General features: G+C 40.3%; 1 protein-coding gene across 1 annotated transcript; it reads left to right on the forward strand.

The window, feature by feature from the left end:
• The first annotated feature begins 358 nt into the window (after positions 1-358).
• LOC133540014 (nucleoporin NUP42-like) lies at positions 359-17,740 on the forward strand. Its single transcript, XM_061882463.1, has 7 exons — positions 359-576; positions 5,018-5,231; positions 10,429-10,517; positions 10,592-10,668; positions 10,746-10,832; positions 10,904-11,003; positions 16,629-17,740. Exons 1-7 carry the CDS (start codon positions 429-431, stop codon positions 17,150-17,152), a joined length of 1,239 nt encoding a protein of 412 aa, XP_061738447.1. The 5' UTR covers positions 359-428; the 3' UTR covers positions 17,153-17,740.
• Positions 17,741-18,963: the final 1,223 nt, after the last annotated feature.

An 18,963-nucleotide genomic window follows, 5' to 3' on the forward strand; every position in this document is an offset into this window, starting at 1 on the left:
CCTCTTGTAAGAATTTGTCACAATAAGAGTTACATGGGGAAAATTTATGAATTATTTTGACGTTTACTTTTTAATTTAGTTTCCTCAGCGCCCCCCGCGACCCCGAAAGGGAATAAGCGGTAAGAATGGATGGATGGATGGAAATCAATAGGAGGGAAGGAGTTCCCCCAGAATGCAACAGTCTTTGGTGGACCACTTTTATCAAACATTTAGGGAAGTGTTTATTTTTAAATTTTTGAACTAGGACGTTTCTTCCAGCTATTATTAAGCCTACTAAACAGGTTAATAAATAAAAACACAAGGTGATTTAAAAAACGCAAACTTGTCGCTGCTTTTATTTGTTCACTTCCGGGGTGACGTCATTATCCTACGACTCTATGCTGTTCAAACGTGAACCGAAGGAGACGGAGTGAGCTGCTTGTAACAACATGACTGTGTGTCACTTCTTTCTCCAGGGACGTTGTCGTTATGGCAATTCATGCTGGAACGAACACCCGGGAGGTGGTGGTGGTGGTGGAGGAAGAGGAAGCGGATACAACAGCCCCTCGTCTCCGCCGCAGTCCAGAGGAGGTGGAGGTCAGATATTCCCTTTTATTTATTTTTTTAAGTAAAAAAAAAAATAGCTCGGCGCTTTTATGGTCAGTCTATATTTCGGTCGTTGATATTTTTGTTTCATGGATGGGAATTGAAAAACTGGAAACGATTTGGTTTATCTGAATTTAGGTTTGAAATACAAAAAATACCACTGAAAACAATAGAATAGAATAGAAAGTACTTTATTGATCCCTGGGGGAAATTCAGCTCCACAGTTCGCTCACAATAAACAACAATATTAATAATAAATAATATATGACATATTATATATATATATAATATATATATATGAATAATATAAATATATTCTACATTTAAGTGCAGTCAAAAAGGAACATAGGCTAATTTAAAACCTCTTCTCACTCCTGCGCTTGTTCAAGGCATGCGGTAAAAGTAAGCAGGCGCTAATCGTTTTAAAACCTCTTCTTACCCCTGCGCTTACCAATGCAACTCAGTAAAAAAATTGAGTTTGATAAAAAAAATTAATAAAATAAGCTGTCATCGCGCCCACCCTTACACCATGCTAGGACGCATGCATTTCGCTGCTTCTCATACGAGATTGCAACGCATACTTGGTCAACAGCCATACCGTTTACACTGATGGTAGTGATATAAACAACTTGAAAACGCTAACTAATATGCGCCACACTCTGTGAACCCTAACCAAACAAGAATAACAAACACATTTCTGGAGAACATTGGCTCTGTAACACATTATAAACGCAACATAAGAAATACCCAGAATTCTAATGCATCCATGACTCTTGGCTATATTATACACGCGCCCCCAATCCACGCACGGAGAAGGGGTGGGGGGTGAATAATATAGCCAAGAGTCATGGATGGACGGAATTCTGGGTAATTCTTATGTTGCGTTTATAATGTGTTACAGAGCCAATGTTCTCCGGAAATGTGTTTGTTATTTCTTGTTTGGTTAAGGTTCACAGAGTGTGGCGCATATTAGTAGATTGTTAAAATTGTTTTATATCACAACCATTAGTGTGATCTGTATGGCTTTGGAACAAGAACCCTGGTTTACAAAAAGTAATAGCAAAAAAAACTCCTCCGCCATTTTGGAAGTGACGACAAGCGAAGCGTCACTCGTGACGTCACGACTTTGACCCGGTGGTAAAAGTAAGCATGTGCTAATAGATTTGGGGGGCGAGTTTGACCCGGCAGTAATTAAAATCAGGCGCATATTACATGCCTGGTGGCTAATCAAGGAAATACGGTATGCATTATACAGTCTGATGGCTGTCGGTATGAAGGACCACCTGTGTTGTTCCGTGTTACATTTTGGGAGTCTGAGCCTTCCATTGAACCTGCTCATTCTCTCCGCAAGGTCCGAGTGTAGTGGGTGGGAGGTGTTGTCCACAATTGCTAGGAGTTTTGCTAGACTTCTCCTCTCTGACACCACCGCCAGAGAGTCCAGCTCCACTCCCAGTACGTTACTGGCCTTCTCTACCAGCTTGTACATTCTGTTTTTTCGTGCCAAAAAGCAATATAAAAAACAAGTTCGGTTTTCACTTAAAGGCCTACTGAAATTAGATTTTCTTATTTAAACGGGGATAACAGGTCCATTCTGTGTCATACTTGATCATTTCGCGATACTGCCATATTTTTGCTGAAAGGATTTCGTATCGACTATAACGTTTGCAACTTTTGGTGCTGATAAAAAAGCCTTGCCTATACCGGAAGTAGCAGACGATGTGCATGTGACGTCACTGGTTGTAGAGCTCCTCACATTGTTTACAATCATGGCCACCAGCAGCTAGAGTGATTCGGACCGAGAAAGCGACAATTTCCCCATTAATTTGAGCGAGAATGAAAGATTCATGGACGATGAGAGTGAAGGACTACAAGAAAAAAAAAAAGAAAAGACGAGGGCAGTGGGGCGATTTAGATGTTATTAGACACATTTACTAGGATAATTCTGGAAAATCCCTTATCTGCTTATTGTGTTACTAGTGTTTTAGTGAGATTATATAGTCATACCTGAAAGTCGGAAGGGTGTGTTGACCGCCAGTGTCTCTGAGGGAAGCCACGGAGGAGCCAAGAAAGTTGCAGCTGGCTCTTTGACAGCTGCTGGAGGAACGACACAAGCTCCGCTCATGTTTACGGTAAGAGCCGATTTATTACCACAATTTTCTCACCGAAACCTGCCGGTTGACATGTGGTAGAGAACCATGTTCGCTTGACCGCTCTGTTCCATATTAAAGTTTCACAACAAACAGAGAAAGACCGGCTGTGTCTGTGTTGCTACAGCCGGCTGCAATACACTGCTTTCCACCAACATCTTTCTTCTTTGTAGTCTCCATTATTAATTAAACGCATTGCAAAAGATTCAGCAACGCAGTGTCCAGAATACTGTGTAATTATGCGATAAAAACGGACTACTTTTAGCCGGGATCGGTGCTGGAAGAACATGTCCGCTACCACCGGTGACGTCATGCGCATGCGTCATCATACGCGTCATCATTCCGCGACGTTTTCAATAGGATACTTTGCGGGAAATTTAAAATTGCAATTTAGTAAACTAAAAAGGCCGTATTGGCATGTGTTGCAATGTTAATATTTCATCATTGATATATAAACTATCAGACTGCGTGGTCGGTAGTAGTGGGTTTCAGTAGGTACAAGCGGTAGAAGAATGGATGGATGAATGGGTTTATAGGAGAATAATGAAAATCATCAGTCCAAAGAAAAACAAAAAACGTTCGTTCTTTTAATATACCGGAACTGTAACTTAGGGCTGGGCGATATATCGATATCTACGATATATCGCAGGTTTGTCTCTGTGCGGTATAGAAAATGACTATATCGTAATATTCGAGTATACGTTCTCACGCACGACTTTTAGCTGTGGGCGTACACTTTTGGCTCTTCCCACTCTTTCCTATCTCTCCTTCTCACAGACAAACAGGCGCACATTATAAATGATAAATGGGTTGTACTTGTATAGCGCTTTTCTACCTTCAAAGTAGGGCTGGGCGATATTGCCTTTTTTTAATATCGCAATATTTTTAGGTCATATCGCGATATACGATATATATTACGATATTTTGCCTTGGCCTTGAATGAACACTTCATGCATATAATCACAGCAGTATGATTATTCGATGTGTCTACATTGAAACATTCTTCTTCATACTGCATTCATATATGCTACTTTTAAACTTTCATACAGAGAGGGAAATCACAAATAAGTAAATTGACCAAACGTGTATTTATTTAAGTTATTAAGCAATGGCACAAACATTCATGTCATTTCCAAAACGTAAATTGGAAGATTGTCAGAGACATATTAAGTGTCAAATAAAAATGAGCTGCATATAGGAAATCAAATAGTATTCGTCCTTCATTATGTGGTATGTTACTAAGGTTATGAAATTCTCTTCATTCTCTAGCGAGTGACTTTTCAAATGATGCTACATATTAGGAGTAATACTTTTTACAGCAACGCTTTTTCCCCACACTTGACAAATTACATATTTCCACTTGAAGCCGAAACGCCGCCAGACGATGGAAACCCTGCTGTTTTTATTGTAAACATAGAAATCTGACAGGAACTATTTTCTGCAGGGTTAGTTGCCTGAAAGTTACAGCTGTGCCCTAAAGGGTGGGCACGGCTAAAGTGGTGTGGTATTTGCGGTTTTGGTAGGAACGAGCGCCTTGCATCATTTACAGACCACGTTGGTCTGACTACCGTGCCTATGAAAGAATCCAAAAAAAGTGCCTGTAAACGTCTCTTTGCCGTGAGGGTTCTCCTGAATCCGGAAGATCTTCCGTGAGCCCGGTAGACATTTTGAATACAGTCTTTTACTTTGACTCAACAGTCTGGATTGCTCGCTCTCTCTCCAGCTCCCAACTCCACCCCCGTGTCTCGTACCGGCTGCTGCTAATAAAGGCGACAGGTGATTTAGATAACAAGGTCCACCTGGGCCATCTACTCACCCGTCGCTGTCTTCGAGGCCGGTCCTTGCACACCCCGTTCCGCGGCAGGCCCGCAGGCCACGCCCCCTCCACAGTGCCGTACTGTCTTGGTGACTTTTCGTCTTTTGTCCACAATTTCTTTATTTTCATTTTCTCTTCCCACTCCATGCAAAGAATCAATCGCCACACAACCAAACTTGATAGTTGAAACTGTTACCTGATTGGCTGTTAGTGTGACCAGTGATCACTTCCTGTGTTGCTCGGTTACCAGCTTTCTTCAGACAATGTAGAAGCACATTTTTTTATTGATATCTATTACGTCAGGACAGAAGTTATCCGATGGCAGGTCTAGAACCACGCTTCTCATACATTGAAAAAAAAACAACTGAAGCATTTGCAGACATAGACAAGGAAAAACTACCTGGAACAGAACCCAGGCTGTCTGGGGCAGTTTGATAAGATGCTCCAATGTCACTTCTGTGTGTTTCAGGCTTTGGGAACAAGGTTTGGGTGAATCCGGCTCAACAAAAGGGAGGCTTCGGCCAGCCGGCGTCCTCCCGTGGGACTGATCAGTGGGGTGGGAGAGGACAAGACGAGAAGAGCTTCTCTTCGCACAACAGATTCTCCACACTCGCCGACCACAATGACTATGAGCGGGGAGGAAGAGGAAAAGGAGGACCAAGTGAAGACGATGAGCAAAAACTGTGAGTTATCAATTGCCTCAACAAAGGGCTGGGCGATATGGATGAAAAAAATATGTCTTAATATATTTTTACTTAAATTCGATATATATCTCAATATATTTTACGGTCAAAATATTTATAGAAAGATATTCATTTTTGAGGTATATTCATTGAAATTGAAGTGAATGACAACTGTACTGTAAGCAGTCAGTGGCACTTTTATTAACCCAGTTAGTCAAGATGGGTATTAACAGCAGAGACAAGAAACCGTTTAAGTAACACATAATTACATAACATCAATAAAATAGAAAAACAAAGAATTTATAAATAAAATAGAAACATGCTCTTTCCACATAAAATAAATAACGTAGCTATTAGGGGTGTAACGGCACGTGTATTTGTATTGAACCGTTTCGGTACGGGGGTTCCGGTTCGGTTCGTAGGTGTACCGAACGAGTTTCCACACGAACATCTGGAGTAGCCGCCTAAGCTAAAGTCTTAACAAGTTGCTCCGCTCCGTTCTGCCTCTGTCTGTACACAGCACCCAGCATTGTCCCACCCACACAACTATCTGATTGGTTACATATATAGCGGTAACAGCCAATCAGCAGTGCGTATTCAGAGCGCATGTGGTCAGCGCTTCAGCGTGGAGCAGATAGGTGTTTAGCAGGTGAGGAGCGGACTCTCCCCGAATTATAATAAACACCTCCCAGCCAACGTTCTAGATGACGTTCTAGAAACAAACTGCAGCTCAGCTCGCTCGCAGTCCTGGCTTAAGGTGAGGTATAATTAACTTTTAGCGTAACGTTAGCTCATTTTGCGGTGTGCGTGTGTGCGTGCGTAAGCTAGTGCTAGTGATATAATAATGTAATTGCATCATTAAGCCTACATGAACTCCATGGTGTTCAGGGATGAATAGTCTCTCCTATTGCTATTGTGCTATTTTTTTCAGCTATAGTTACATCAATCATTAGTAATGTAGAAGCCTAGTTTGAATGGCAGGGTCCCTGCTATCACATGTTGATAAAAATATAACATTTACATAATAAAAATCAACTACAGGGTTCCCAAATGCTGTAATAAATCAAGCATGATGAGTTGACTTGAAACTGTTTAATGTTGCACTTTTTATGTGTAGAAGAAACGTTTTGTCATTTTATTTCATCTGAGCAACAAGTTGAGGCAGTTTAATGTTGATTAACGTGGGCAGAATTACTATTGTGTTCCCAATGTTAAAAGGATAAAGCCATTGTTTACAAATTTGGTAAATAACCAAAAAATTATGTTGTTGTTTTCTTACTGTACCGAAAATGAACCGAACCGTGACCTCTAAACCGAGGTACGTACCGAACCGTTACACCCTTAGTAGCTATGCAAATAATACAAAATGTATCAAATTCAGATAAAAAATTAATTTGCAGGCAGCCAATTTTTAATTCCCAGACGATGTAATATACTGTCACACATGTACGGTTCTGTGGTCCTACTAGACCACGTCTGTGGTCAGCGTAGGGCTGGGCGATATGACCTTTTATTAAAATCTCGATATTTTTAGGCCATGTCACAATACACGATATATATCTCAATATTTTGCCTTAGCCTTGATTTAATACTTGATGCATATAATCACAGCAGTATGATGATTTTATGTGTCTACATTAAAACATTCTTCTTCATACTGCATTAATATATGCTCATTTTAAACATTCATGCAGAGAGGGAAATCACAACTAAGTCAATTTACCAAAACTGTATTTATCAAACAGTGACACAAACATTCATGTAATTTCAAAACAGAAAGTGCAAGATTGTCAGACATTTAAAAAAAAACTATTAGTGCACTTTTTTGTGCATGATGTCACTAAGATGACATATCAAAACAGCACTAAAATTAAGTGCACTTTTGTAAAGAACACCACTACAATAGTTAAAAACAAGTTAAGTGCACTTTAGTGCATGATGTCACACAAGATATTTCAATAACGGTCAAATAAAAATGAGCTGCATAATAGGAAATCAAATAGCGTAAGTCCTTCGCTATGTGGTAGGTTCTCCTTGGGGTGGTATAGCTCGGTTGGTAGAGCGGCCGTGCGAGCAACTTGAGGGTTGCAGGTTCGATCCCTGCTTCCGCCATCCTAGACACTGCCGTTGTGTCCTTGGGCAAGACATTTTACCCACCTGCTCCCAGTGCCACCCACACTTGTTTATATGTAAAAATTAGATATTGGGTTTCCCTATGTAAAGCGCTTTGAGTCACCAGAGAAAAAGCGCTATATAAATATAATTCACTTCACTTCCTTCTGTTCTTGACTTTTTTTTTCCAGATGGTTTTGATCTGGAAACGGTTGCTTCGGCACTTTGTGGGTGTTGACATGCGGCGTTTCAAGCACTCTTCATTCTCTAGCGTGTGACTTTTCAAATGCATTAGCAGTAATGCTACTTTTTGTAGCAATGCTTTTGCCGCATAATTGTTCAACGTCTTTGCGCTTGAAGCCAAACCACCGCCAGACGATAGACCCCGTGCTGTTTTTCTTGGGAATTAAGTCTTCTTTCATTTGTTACCAAATTCGCACCTTGTCTCTCTCGTATTACGACTCGCACCACAGCTAACGTTACCATGCCGCTACCGCTCTGCTCCGCGAGAGCGTATGACGTTGCACGTATGGGACGTATGTAAGAATGTGCGCTTGTTTTATGTCTTTCTGAGAAGCAGAGACAAGAAAGAGTGGGAAACGCATGTAGTGTAGTGCCCTAGCTAAAAGCTACTGCATTAGATCGTATACTCGAATATCACGATACAGTCATTTTCTATATCGCACAGAGACAAACCTGCGATATATCGAGAATAGGGGTTTAACGCTACACAAAAATTACGGTTCGGTACGTACCTCGGTTTAGAGGTCAAAGTTCGGTTAATTTTCGGTACAGTAAGAAAAACACAAAATATAAATTTTTTGGTTAATTATTTACCAAATTTGTAAACAATGGCTTTATCCTTTTAACATTGGCAACACAAATAATTCTGCCCACGTTAATCAACATTAAACTGCCTCAAACTGTTGCAAATTACAAAACTTTTCTTCTACATATAAAACGTGCAACATTAAACAGTTTCAAGTCAACTCATCATGCTTAATTTATCACAGCATTTGGGAAGCCTGTAGTTGGTTTTTATTATGTAAATGTTATATTTTTATCAACATGAGATAACAGGGACGTTGCCATTCAAAGGTTTTTATGTCCGTAAAACACACACACAACCACACACACACCGCAAAATGAGCTAACGTTACGCTAAAAGCTATTCAGCCTTGATTTTTGATTTTTATTAAGGGTCCCCATTAGCTGGTTGCCACAGCAACACACTAGTCTTCCTGGGGTCCACAAGTCAACACAATTACAAGTAAAAGCATATAATTGTAACTACGCATTACAGACAAAAAAAATAAAAGCACCAATAAGAAAACACCTCAAGCCAGAACTGCGAGCGAGCTGAGCTGCAGTTTAAGTTTCTAGAAGGTCAACGGGCTCATAGTGATGTTATTATTAGTTGACTGGGAGGTGTTTTTTTATCATTTGGGGAGAGTACGCTGCCTTATGCTCACCTGCTGAACGCCTGTCTGCTAGACGCTGAAGCATTTACTACATGCACTCTGAATACGCACTGCTGATTGGCTGTTACCGCTCTGAATACGCACTGCTGATTGTCTATTACCACTATATATGTAACCAATCGGATGGTTGTGTGCGTGGGACAATGCTGGGTGCTGAGGCAGAAGAAGCAAAGCAGCCTGTTAAGACTTTAGCTTAGAAACTCGTTCAGTACACCCCGGTACCGAACCAAAACCCTTGTACCTAAACGGTTCAATACAAATACACGTACCATTACACCCTTAATCGAGTATATTAGATATATCGCCCAGCCCTATTTTTATGTTGTGATTTTGGTAAAAGTTTCTTTTTCTGGCCTTTAGGACCTATAACCAAACTCTGATGTCCTAGTTGAGCTGTAAGAAATTCCCTGCCATCCATGACTTAAAGGCCTACTGAAACCCACTACTACCCACCACGCAGTCTGATAGTTTATATATCAATGATGAAATATTAACATTGCAACACATGCCAATAAGGCCTTTTTAGTTTACTAAATTGCAATTTTAAATTTCCCGGGAGTTTCTTGTTGAAAACGTCGTGTAATGATGACGTGTTCGTAAGACGTCACAGGTTTTTAGGGAGTATGAGCGCTGCGCACACACATAGCCAAAAGTTGTCTCCTTTAACGGCATTAATATACAGTATTTTGGACATCTGTGTTGCTGAATCTTTTGCAATTTTTTCAATTAATGTTGGAGAAGTCACAGTAGAAAGATGGAGTTGGGAAGCTTTAGCCTTTAGCCACACAAACACACGGTGATTCCTTGTTTAAAATTCCTGCAGTTGAAACATTACTATGTATCAGAGCACGGTCAAGCCAAGATGGATCCCTACCGAATGTCAACCAGCAGGTTTCGGTGAGAAAATTGTGGTTAAAAAGTAATTTCTTACCGGAGAAAAGCTGAGCTTGTGCCGTCCATAGCTACCTTCGACTCCCCTGAGACACTGCGCGTCAAGACACCCTTCCGACTATCAAGTACTATTTAACTCACTAAAACACTAGCTACACAATAGAAAGATAAGAGATTTCCCAGATTTATCCTAGTAAATTTGTCTAAAAACATCGGAATCTGTCCCAATGCAATCGTGTTTTTTTTTATTTAACATTTTTTCTTTTTTTTCTTTTTTTTTCTAGTCCGTCGCTATCAATATCCTCAAACACAAATCTTTCATCCTCGCTCAAATTAATGGGGGAATTCTCGTTTTCTCGGTCCGAATCGCACTTTTTGTTGGAGGCTCCCATTAAAATCAATGGGAATATGCGAGGAGCCCCCACACTTATGACGTCATCGTCTGCGACTTCCGGTAGAGGCAGGGCACCGAAAGTTGCGAAATTTATCGTGGATATTCTCTACTAAATCCTTTCAGCAAAAATATGGCAATATCGCGAAATGATCAAGTATGACACATAGAATGGACCTGCTATCCCCGTTTAAATAAGAAAATCTGATTTCAGTAGGCCTTTAATGTTAAAGTGTGCGTCTGTACGTACATACATACATACATACATACATACATACACACACCCTAACCTGGAACCTTTTCATCCAAATTGTAATTTCAGGGAGATCATTCAGAGCGACATGGCCGTTTGGGAGAGCTCAGGCCAGTGGGGCTTCTCGTGTTACAGCGCCTCCAAGGCGTCACTATCTGGTCGGTATCAAACTTCCACAACATGTGTGTTAGCACTACGCCATGTGATTTTCTTTTGTTTCTGTCCTCTGTAGGCTTTGCAGACCTTTCTCCAGAGGAACTGAGGCTCGAGTATTACTCCTCCAAAGGATCAGGAGACCTGAAGAGTTATGTAAGTCTTCCAGGACTTTTTGAGTCTTGAATCGGTGTGAAAGGTGCTTCATATTTGGCCCTGGTCCACATCTTTAGCTCAATGGAATCAATCAGTTGCTCAACCAGTGGAGAAACAGAGTCCAGGAGCTGAAGATAATGAATCCATCGACTCGTGCAGCTTTGGTGAGTCACTCATATTGCCTGTGCATACATGTATTTGTGATAGATGCAATAACTCAGTGATATTTTTGCAGCTTGCAGAACTAAAAAATCCAGCGCCTCAATTGTCGGCTAGTGGATTCGGCTCAGCACCAACTGGATTCGGGTCCTCCGCCTTAAATTTTGGTAGTAAAGGTAATGATTCATAGTCTGCTTTAGAAAGTACCCACAGTGTCCAGATGACTTCTCTAAAAATTTGTCCTTGTGTAATTTTTGCTCCTGAAAATTAATCCGGCCGTCATTCCCGACTTCATTCGCCGCACCCACAAAATTTTAGAAGAAAAATATTTTTCCATGTATTGGCCGCATCAGACTGTAAGCCGCAGATATTAATGTTGTGAAATTATCTATTTACGCAGAAATATTTTGTAAATGTTTATAACATGGCAGTAAAACAGCTGATCAAACAAAACAGAAGTCATCGTAATGGACCTACTGGCTGCGCGAGTTAGCGCGCCAATCAGCTTAACCGACTCAATAAATCCACGGTGACGTTTTGGTGAATTTACTGAGGAGTTTGTGAAAGTGAAACAATACAAAAAAATAAATTCCATTGTAAGTTAACAATAATAACACAGCCACTTGTGAACCTGTGAGCATATTAGCTATTGATAACATCGCTAGCTTGATTACATTTGATGTCACGTACACACATGCATGAAAACACTCCTACAGCCATCACACATGGGACGGTTTAGTCAGTAAGAATTGTTTTAGTTCAATTGTAAAATTTGGAGTGATGTTAATCATTTTGAGCAAAAATGCTAATGACAGTTGTACATCCGGTTCGAGGCATTAAAACAGGAAGTACATTTTCAAACCGCAGCACCCGCAGGTTGTAAACGTTAAAAGTTAAAGTTAAAGTACCAATGATTGTCACACAAATACTAGATGTGGCAAAATTTCTCTTCATTTGACCCATCACCCTTGATCAGCCCCTGGGAAGTGAGGGGAACAGTGGGCAGCAGCGGTGCCGCGCCCGGCAATCATTTATGGTGATTTAACCCCCAATTCCAACCCTTAATGCTGAGTGCCAAGCAGGGAGGTAATGGGTCCCATTTTTATAGTCTTTGGTATGACTTGGCCGGGATTTGAACTCACGACCTACCGATCTCAGGGCGGACACTCTAACCACTAGGCCACTGAGTAGGTAAACATGTCCAAAAGATGGCACCGTAGCACAAACAATTACACACAATTTTAGTGTCACTGCTTGGGTTTAATGGAAGCGATTGAACAAAAAACATTATGGCCGTCAGCGAAGGACAAATCCAGTAATTAGTTGCACCGCTTTATAAGCGGCAGGGTTCAAAGTGTATGAATTTACGGTAGTTTTTGAGTCATGTGAAGATGACTAACTGTACTTGTATAGACTCCTTGGCCCTGGTCCGCGTCTTTAGCTCAATAGATTGTATTGAGCTAAAGACGCTCTAGATTGTATTTTTTTAGTCGTCGTTCCCCCAGCGTTTTACCTTTTCCTATCTTTTACGGAGCGCCTTATGGCGACCCATCAGCGTTCCTGTTCTGTAACCCTGTACACTGTTTGTCTAATCTTGAACGATTTTGTGCTGAAAACAAAGTTTCGTTGTACGAACCCTGTTTCCATATGAGTTGGGAAATTGTATTAGATGTAAATATAAACGGAATACAATGATTTGCTGATCATTTTCAACCCATATTCAGTTGAATATGCTACAAAGACAACATATTTGATGTTCAAACTGATAAACATTTTTTTTTGCAAATAATCATTAACTTTAGAATTTGATGCCAGCAACACATGACAAAAAAGTTGGGAAAGGTGGCAATAAAAACTGATAAAGTTGAGGAATGCTCATCAAACACTTATTTGGAACATCCCACAGGTGCGCAAGCTAAGTGGGAACATGTGGGCGCCATGATTGGGTATAAAAACAGCTTCCCAAAAAGTGCTCAGTCTTTAACAAGAAAGGATGGGGCAAGGTACACCCCTTTGTCTACAACTGTGTGAGCAAATAGTCAAACAGTTTAAGAACAACATTTCTCAAAGTGCAATTGCAAGAAATTTAGGGATTTCAACATCTACGGTCCATAATATCATCAAAAGGTTCAGAGAATTTGGAGAAATCACTCCACGTAAGCGGCATGGCCGGAAACCAACATTGTATGACCGTGACCTTCAATCCCTCAGTCGGCACTGTATCAAAAACCGACATCAATCTGTAAAGGATATCACCACACGGGCTCAGGAACACTTCAGAAAACCACTGTCACTAACTACAGTTGGTGGCTACATCTGTAAGTGCAAGTTAAAGCTCTTAAAGCTCTACTATGCAAAGCGAAAGCCATTTATCAACAACATCCAGAAACGTTTTCCGTGGTCTGACGAGTCCACATTTCAAATTGTTTTGAAAATATTCGACATCGAGTCATCCGGACCATAGGGGAAGCGAACCATCCAGACTGTTATCGACGCAAAGTATAAAAGCCAGCATCTGTGATGGTATGGGGGTGCATTAGTGCCCAAGGCATGGGTAACTTTCACATCTGTGAAGGCACCATTAATGCTGAAAGGTACATACAGGTTTTGGAACAACATATGCTGCCATCTAAGCGCCATCTTTTTCATGGACGCCCCTGCTTATTTCAGCAAGACAATGCCAAGCCACATTCAGCACGTGTTACAACAGCGTGGCTTCGTAAAAAAAGAGTGCGGGTACTTTCCTGGCCCGCCTGCAGTCCAGACCTGTCTCCCATTGAAAATGTGTGGCGCATTATGAAGTGTAAAATACGGCAGCGGAGACCCCGGACTGTTGAACGACTGAAGCTCTACATAAAACACGAATGGGAAAGAATTCCACTTTCAAAGCTTCAACAATTAGTTTCCTCAGTTCCCAAACGTTTAGGTGATGTAACACAGTGGTGAACATGCCCCAACTACTTTGGCACGGGTTGCAGCCATGAAATTCTAAGTTGATTATTATTTGCAAAAAAAATAAAATAAAGTTTGAGTTTGAACATCAATTATCTTGTTTTTGTAGTGCATTTAATTGAATATGGGTCGAAAATGATCTGCAAATCATTGTATTCCGTTTATATTTACATCCAACACAATTTCCCAACTCATATGGAAACGGGGTTTGTACTTGTGCAATGACAATAAAGACCTGTCTGTCTATCTGTCTGTCTATCTATTTATCCAAGTGACAGACTTTATTCCTTCCTTCCTTCCTTCCTTCTCATCGCCAGACTCCATGTCTCGCCCTCTTGGTGTGACCTCATCCATCGAGCCCATTTATTAAACTATTGTTTTCATCCCGTTTTTGCCCCTTGATAGGGCAATGCAACTTTATTTATATAGCACGTTTACAACTATTTTAAAATTGGACCAAAGTGCTTTACAGGTTAGAGCATAGAGCAAAAAAAATATAGGGTTAAGATTATGAGCAAAAAATTGATTTAAAACAATCACTTCCCTGCTCTTCCATAGTCTTCATAGTCTGTGTTTCCTTGTGCTCTCTCAGCATTTCCTCAAGCATCTTAAGGAAAACATCAAGGGAAGAGGACACGAAATAGAATACTCGTGGCTTACCTTCTTTTTCCCTCCTTTTTAAGCTTCTTTTCTGCTCTTTTATCAATTTTTCCGCAATTTCTGACTCATTTTTTTCCCCCTCAAGGGTGCTCCTGATATTCAGGATCACATATGGCTTAAGCCTCTTCCATTTTTTCAATCCATTCTTCTTTGAATGCAAACTACACTTTTCTCGCTTGGTCCGTCCTGTTTGGAGCAGAGAGGTCCAGAACTAGGAAATAAGTGCCAGTATTGTCAGGGACCCTTTCAAGGCTGGGTTCAGGAAAGCTTATGAACAAATGATTCCCACAGGAAGTGACATCAAGTGTAGTGAAACACAGGACAGGCAATGTTAAGATAGGATAGGACAGACTATATTCATTCCATAATGGGGTAATTCATGGGTAAGGAATATTAAATGAGTAAAGCATCAATACAGTATTTGTTTTCCATTTTTTTGTTAAAATTCTGTACTTTTTGAGGTTATAAGGAACACTTCAAGCAAGTTTGTACATTTGCATTTCCTAAAAGAAGCTGCAGAGAATTCAGGCATTTTAGGCCGCAACAATCACAAAAATCAAACAAACCTGGAAAAAACAGATAAATGCATTAAATAAGTGTGGAACAAGTTTGTTTTTTTTAGAATTATGTAATTAAAAAAAATTGTGTGTTTTTACGAGAAAAAGGTCATTTAAAAATACTTTGGTGATTGGTAATGTAATCCTATGAGAATTAAGCTGTATACAATAAATTTCAGGCATAAAATCAGGGTATGTGCCATTAATTTGACAAATGTACAACTTTAAGTTATCTCAGAAAAAAATTGAGAATAGAAATGATTTTATTTTGTGTAAATAAAGCTGTAAAATGAAATTAGCCAGGGGGCAAAAAATATTTTAGGTATTTATACGTATGATATTGACATGTATTTTTAAACAAATGTGTATTTTTTTTATTTTTATATAAAAGTTACATTATACAGGCGAGTCGTGGTTATTGAAAAATAATTAGCCTAACTTTCTAAAAAAGCTGCCGCCAATTCAACAATCACCAAAAAAGCTCACAAAATCCTAAATAATATTAATAATGACTTGGAATATTTTTTAGAATACCGTATTTACTTGAATAGCCGCTGGGTCGCTAATTAATTTAAAGCCTCTTCTCACTCCTGCGCTCATTCAAGGCATGCGGTAAAAGTAAGCAGGCGCTAATAATTTTAAAACCTCTTCTCACCCCTGCGCTTACCAATGGCATGCAGTAAAAAATTTAGTGTGATAAAAAGAAAAAATAACAAATTATTCTGCGGCCGCGGCCCGGTGGTTGAGGACCACTGCTCTACAACATGTCATCGCACCCACTTTTAAACCATGCTATCTGCGTGCTGGCCGGACGCATTCATTTCCCTGCTTCTCGTACGAGATTGCAATGCATACTTGGTCAACAGCCACACCTTCTACACTGATGGTTGTGATATAAACAACTTTAACACTCTTACTAATATGCGCCACACTCTGTGAACCCACACCAAACACATTTCTGGAGAACATCGGCTCTGTAACACCGTATAAACGCAACATAACTACCCACAATTCCATGACTCTTGGCTATATTATACACGCGCCCCCAACCACCTCAACCGACGCACGGACAGGGGGGGGGAGTGGTGCTAGCGGGGTGTATAATATAGCCGGTAAGAGTCATGGATGCATTGCATTCTGGGTAAGTGTTATGTTGCGTTTATGTGTTACAGAGCTGATGTTCTCCAGAAATGTGTTTGTAATTCTTGTTTGGTGTGGGTTCACAGTGTGTGGCGCATATTAGTAAGAGTGTTAAATTTGTTTTATATCACAACAATCAGTGTACTGTGTATGGCTATGGAACAAGACCCCTGGTTTACACATAGTAAAAGCAAAAAAAAAACCCCTCCGCCATTTTGGAAATGACGACAGGGGAAGCGTCACTCGTGACGTCACGACTTTGACCCGGTGGTAAAAGTAAGCATGTGCTAATAGATTTGGAGAGCGAGTTTGACCCGGCAGTAATTCAAGGCAGGCGCATATTACATGCCCGGCGGCTATTCAAGGAAATACGGTATGAGGAGGGCTGAATTGAAAACAACCTTTGGGCTGAAAATGAAAGGTGGATGGAAGTTATTTTTTTTCTGATTACAGGAGTTTTCATGTATAAATGTGTCATTCCGGTTCTTTCAGGGTTCGGGGCACCAGCAGCCCAGGCCAGTACCTTCAGTTTCACATCTCCAGCGGCAGCAGCATCCTCTCCTGGTTTCGGCAGCGCCATCCCGGCTCCGACACAACCCCCCTCTGGGTTCGGCAGCGCCATCCCGGCTCCGACACAACCTCCCTCTGGGTTCGGCTCCTCCTTCGCCGCAGGTTCTGCTGCCCCGGCGGCGTCGTCCTTCTCCTTCGCTTGCCCGTCCGGCAACAAACCCGCAGCTTCGTCTTTAGGATTCGGCTCGGCCGCCGGTTTCAGCTTCTCCTCCGCTGCAGCCGCTGACAACAAAGCGGCGTTTGGAGGCGGTTTCGGGTCCGGCCCGTCCGCGGGAAGCTTGTTCGGACAGACGCGGGCCCCCCCAGCAGCAGCCGGAGCCTCGGACGGGCTGTTCTCCCCTGAGAGCGATCTGACCCAAGAGGAGCTGGGCCAGTTCAAGGCTCAGAGGTTCACTCTGGGCCAGGTCCCTCTGAAGCCGCCTCCCGCTACAATGCTTCAGGTTTGATGCGCTCATGAATTATTCATGCAGCTATTAAAAAAAAAAAAAGTCCACTTTCATGGTGAAAAATAGCAAGACACACAGACTGCACATCTTTTTGCATTTTTAGTGTCTTTTTAAATACCCAAATGATTCATATCCTGGCCAAATTTTAGCTTTTCACATCCAAATACAAGTAGTAAAACATTTTTTATTTTTTATTTTAACTTTTCAAGTCTCAGCAGTTAACATCTTTTAATAGTAAATAAGTTAATTACTGCAAAACAGGCCACATTTTTCCGCCATTTAAAAATTATTCCTATCTCGAATGTTCAGGCTCATTTAAGCCTTTTTTGCACTATTCTAAATGATTTTGGAAGCTTCTAGGATGGCCCTAAACCTCCATAAAATAATAACAGTAGATAGTTGGCCTGTGTTGAAATGTGAAAATTTAACACCGAGCACGACCACAAGTTTGGCTCACTGTTTGCTGTATTGTCTGTAATTGTTTTAAGGACATTTGAAATGTATATTTTGCTAACACCGATCATATGCTCACATTGTGCCGTGTACATATATATTTTTAGAAAACTTAAGTAAAGCAGTGTGCCACTATTTTATATTCTCATGTCATTTGTTATAAATGTATCATTGTTTGTGCAACATGAGTAGTAGAGTATTTCATTTAATTAAGTCAAACAGCCTTGTAATATTGTATTTTATTCTAATAAAAAAGGCAATACAGTACAACATATTTATAGTAGTGTATGAGATATTAAATACTAGAAAATTAAGTTGTTATATATTGGCTATTAAAACGGTCCATTAGAAAAAAATGGGAAATAAGCACTTGATGTGGATTGCACTTTACACGTTGTCTCTGGCGGTCTCTAGTGGTAGAATTGGGTAACTACTGCGTAACAGGAAATATGTCGCCATTAAGATATCGAAAGTTGAGCCGGCGATTTATATCTTAACGCAGGAACATTGTTGCCAACAAATACTCAGTTGAGGTTATTTTGAACACATTTTTAAAGTAGGCATCAATGAATGCTATGGCAGAAGACACCACCTGCTGGTCGAATGTAAAACTCCAGACAGTTGACTCCTCACTGCATAATGTGGAATATATTGAATTGTTGCGTCCTTTCTTAACAGGAGGAATAACGGCAGTCAATGCAATTGTTGCCGCTAGCACATTAGTCACATTAAGTCAAGCAGCCTTGTCAAAACATTTTAAAAAGGCGCACTGTTCGCCCCAGCATCAGATTGTGCACGTGTACCTAATGTTTAGGCCGGTAAATGTATCACGGCTCCTCTCTGCTGTCCTCATGTGGTCAAAACTAGGTAACGCATATAATTATTTACCTTTCAACTTAAGTGGATTCAAGCGGTGCAGCTGTGTCCTTTTATTGTGGGACATTCAAAGCAGACATGCACAAACTGTCCACGCTGCTGCAGACCCACCGCAAAAATATTATGTTTTGTTTGTTTTCTTTTTCCTATTATATTTTAATTATTTTAAAAAAAGTTTCCTTTATTTTTTAGAAAATGTTTTCCCTGCTTTAATTTTTATTTGTATTTATTTTGTATTTATCTTCGTTTCTTCCTCTTTTTGTATTATTCTTTATTATTAATGTTTTATTTTTAAATTTATAAAAAAAATTCTTTATTTTTCATTCCTTCAGTCCTGTTTTTATATTTTTTAATTTCTTTCCATTTTTATTTATTTTTTTCTTTCTTCCTTCCTTCCTTCCTTCCTTCCTTCCTTAATTTCTTTATTTTTCTTCAATTGTATTTATTTTAATTAACTTGCATTCTTCCTTTCTTCATTGCTT

This window comes from Nerophis ophidion, linkage group LG21 (assembly GCF_033978795.1).
Source record: "Nerophis ophidion isolate RoL-2023_Sa linkage group LG21, RoL_Noph_v1.0, whole genome shotgun sequence".
Taxonomy (NCBI): Eukaryota; Metazoa; Chordata; class Actinopteri; order Syngnathiformes; family Syngnathidae; genus Nerophis; species Nerophis ophidion.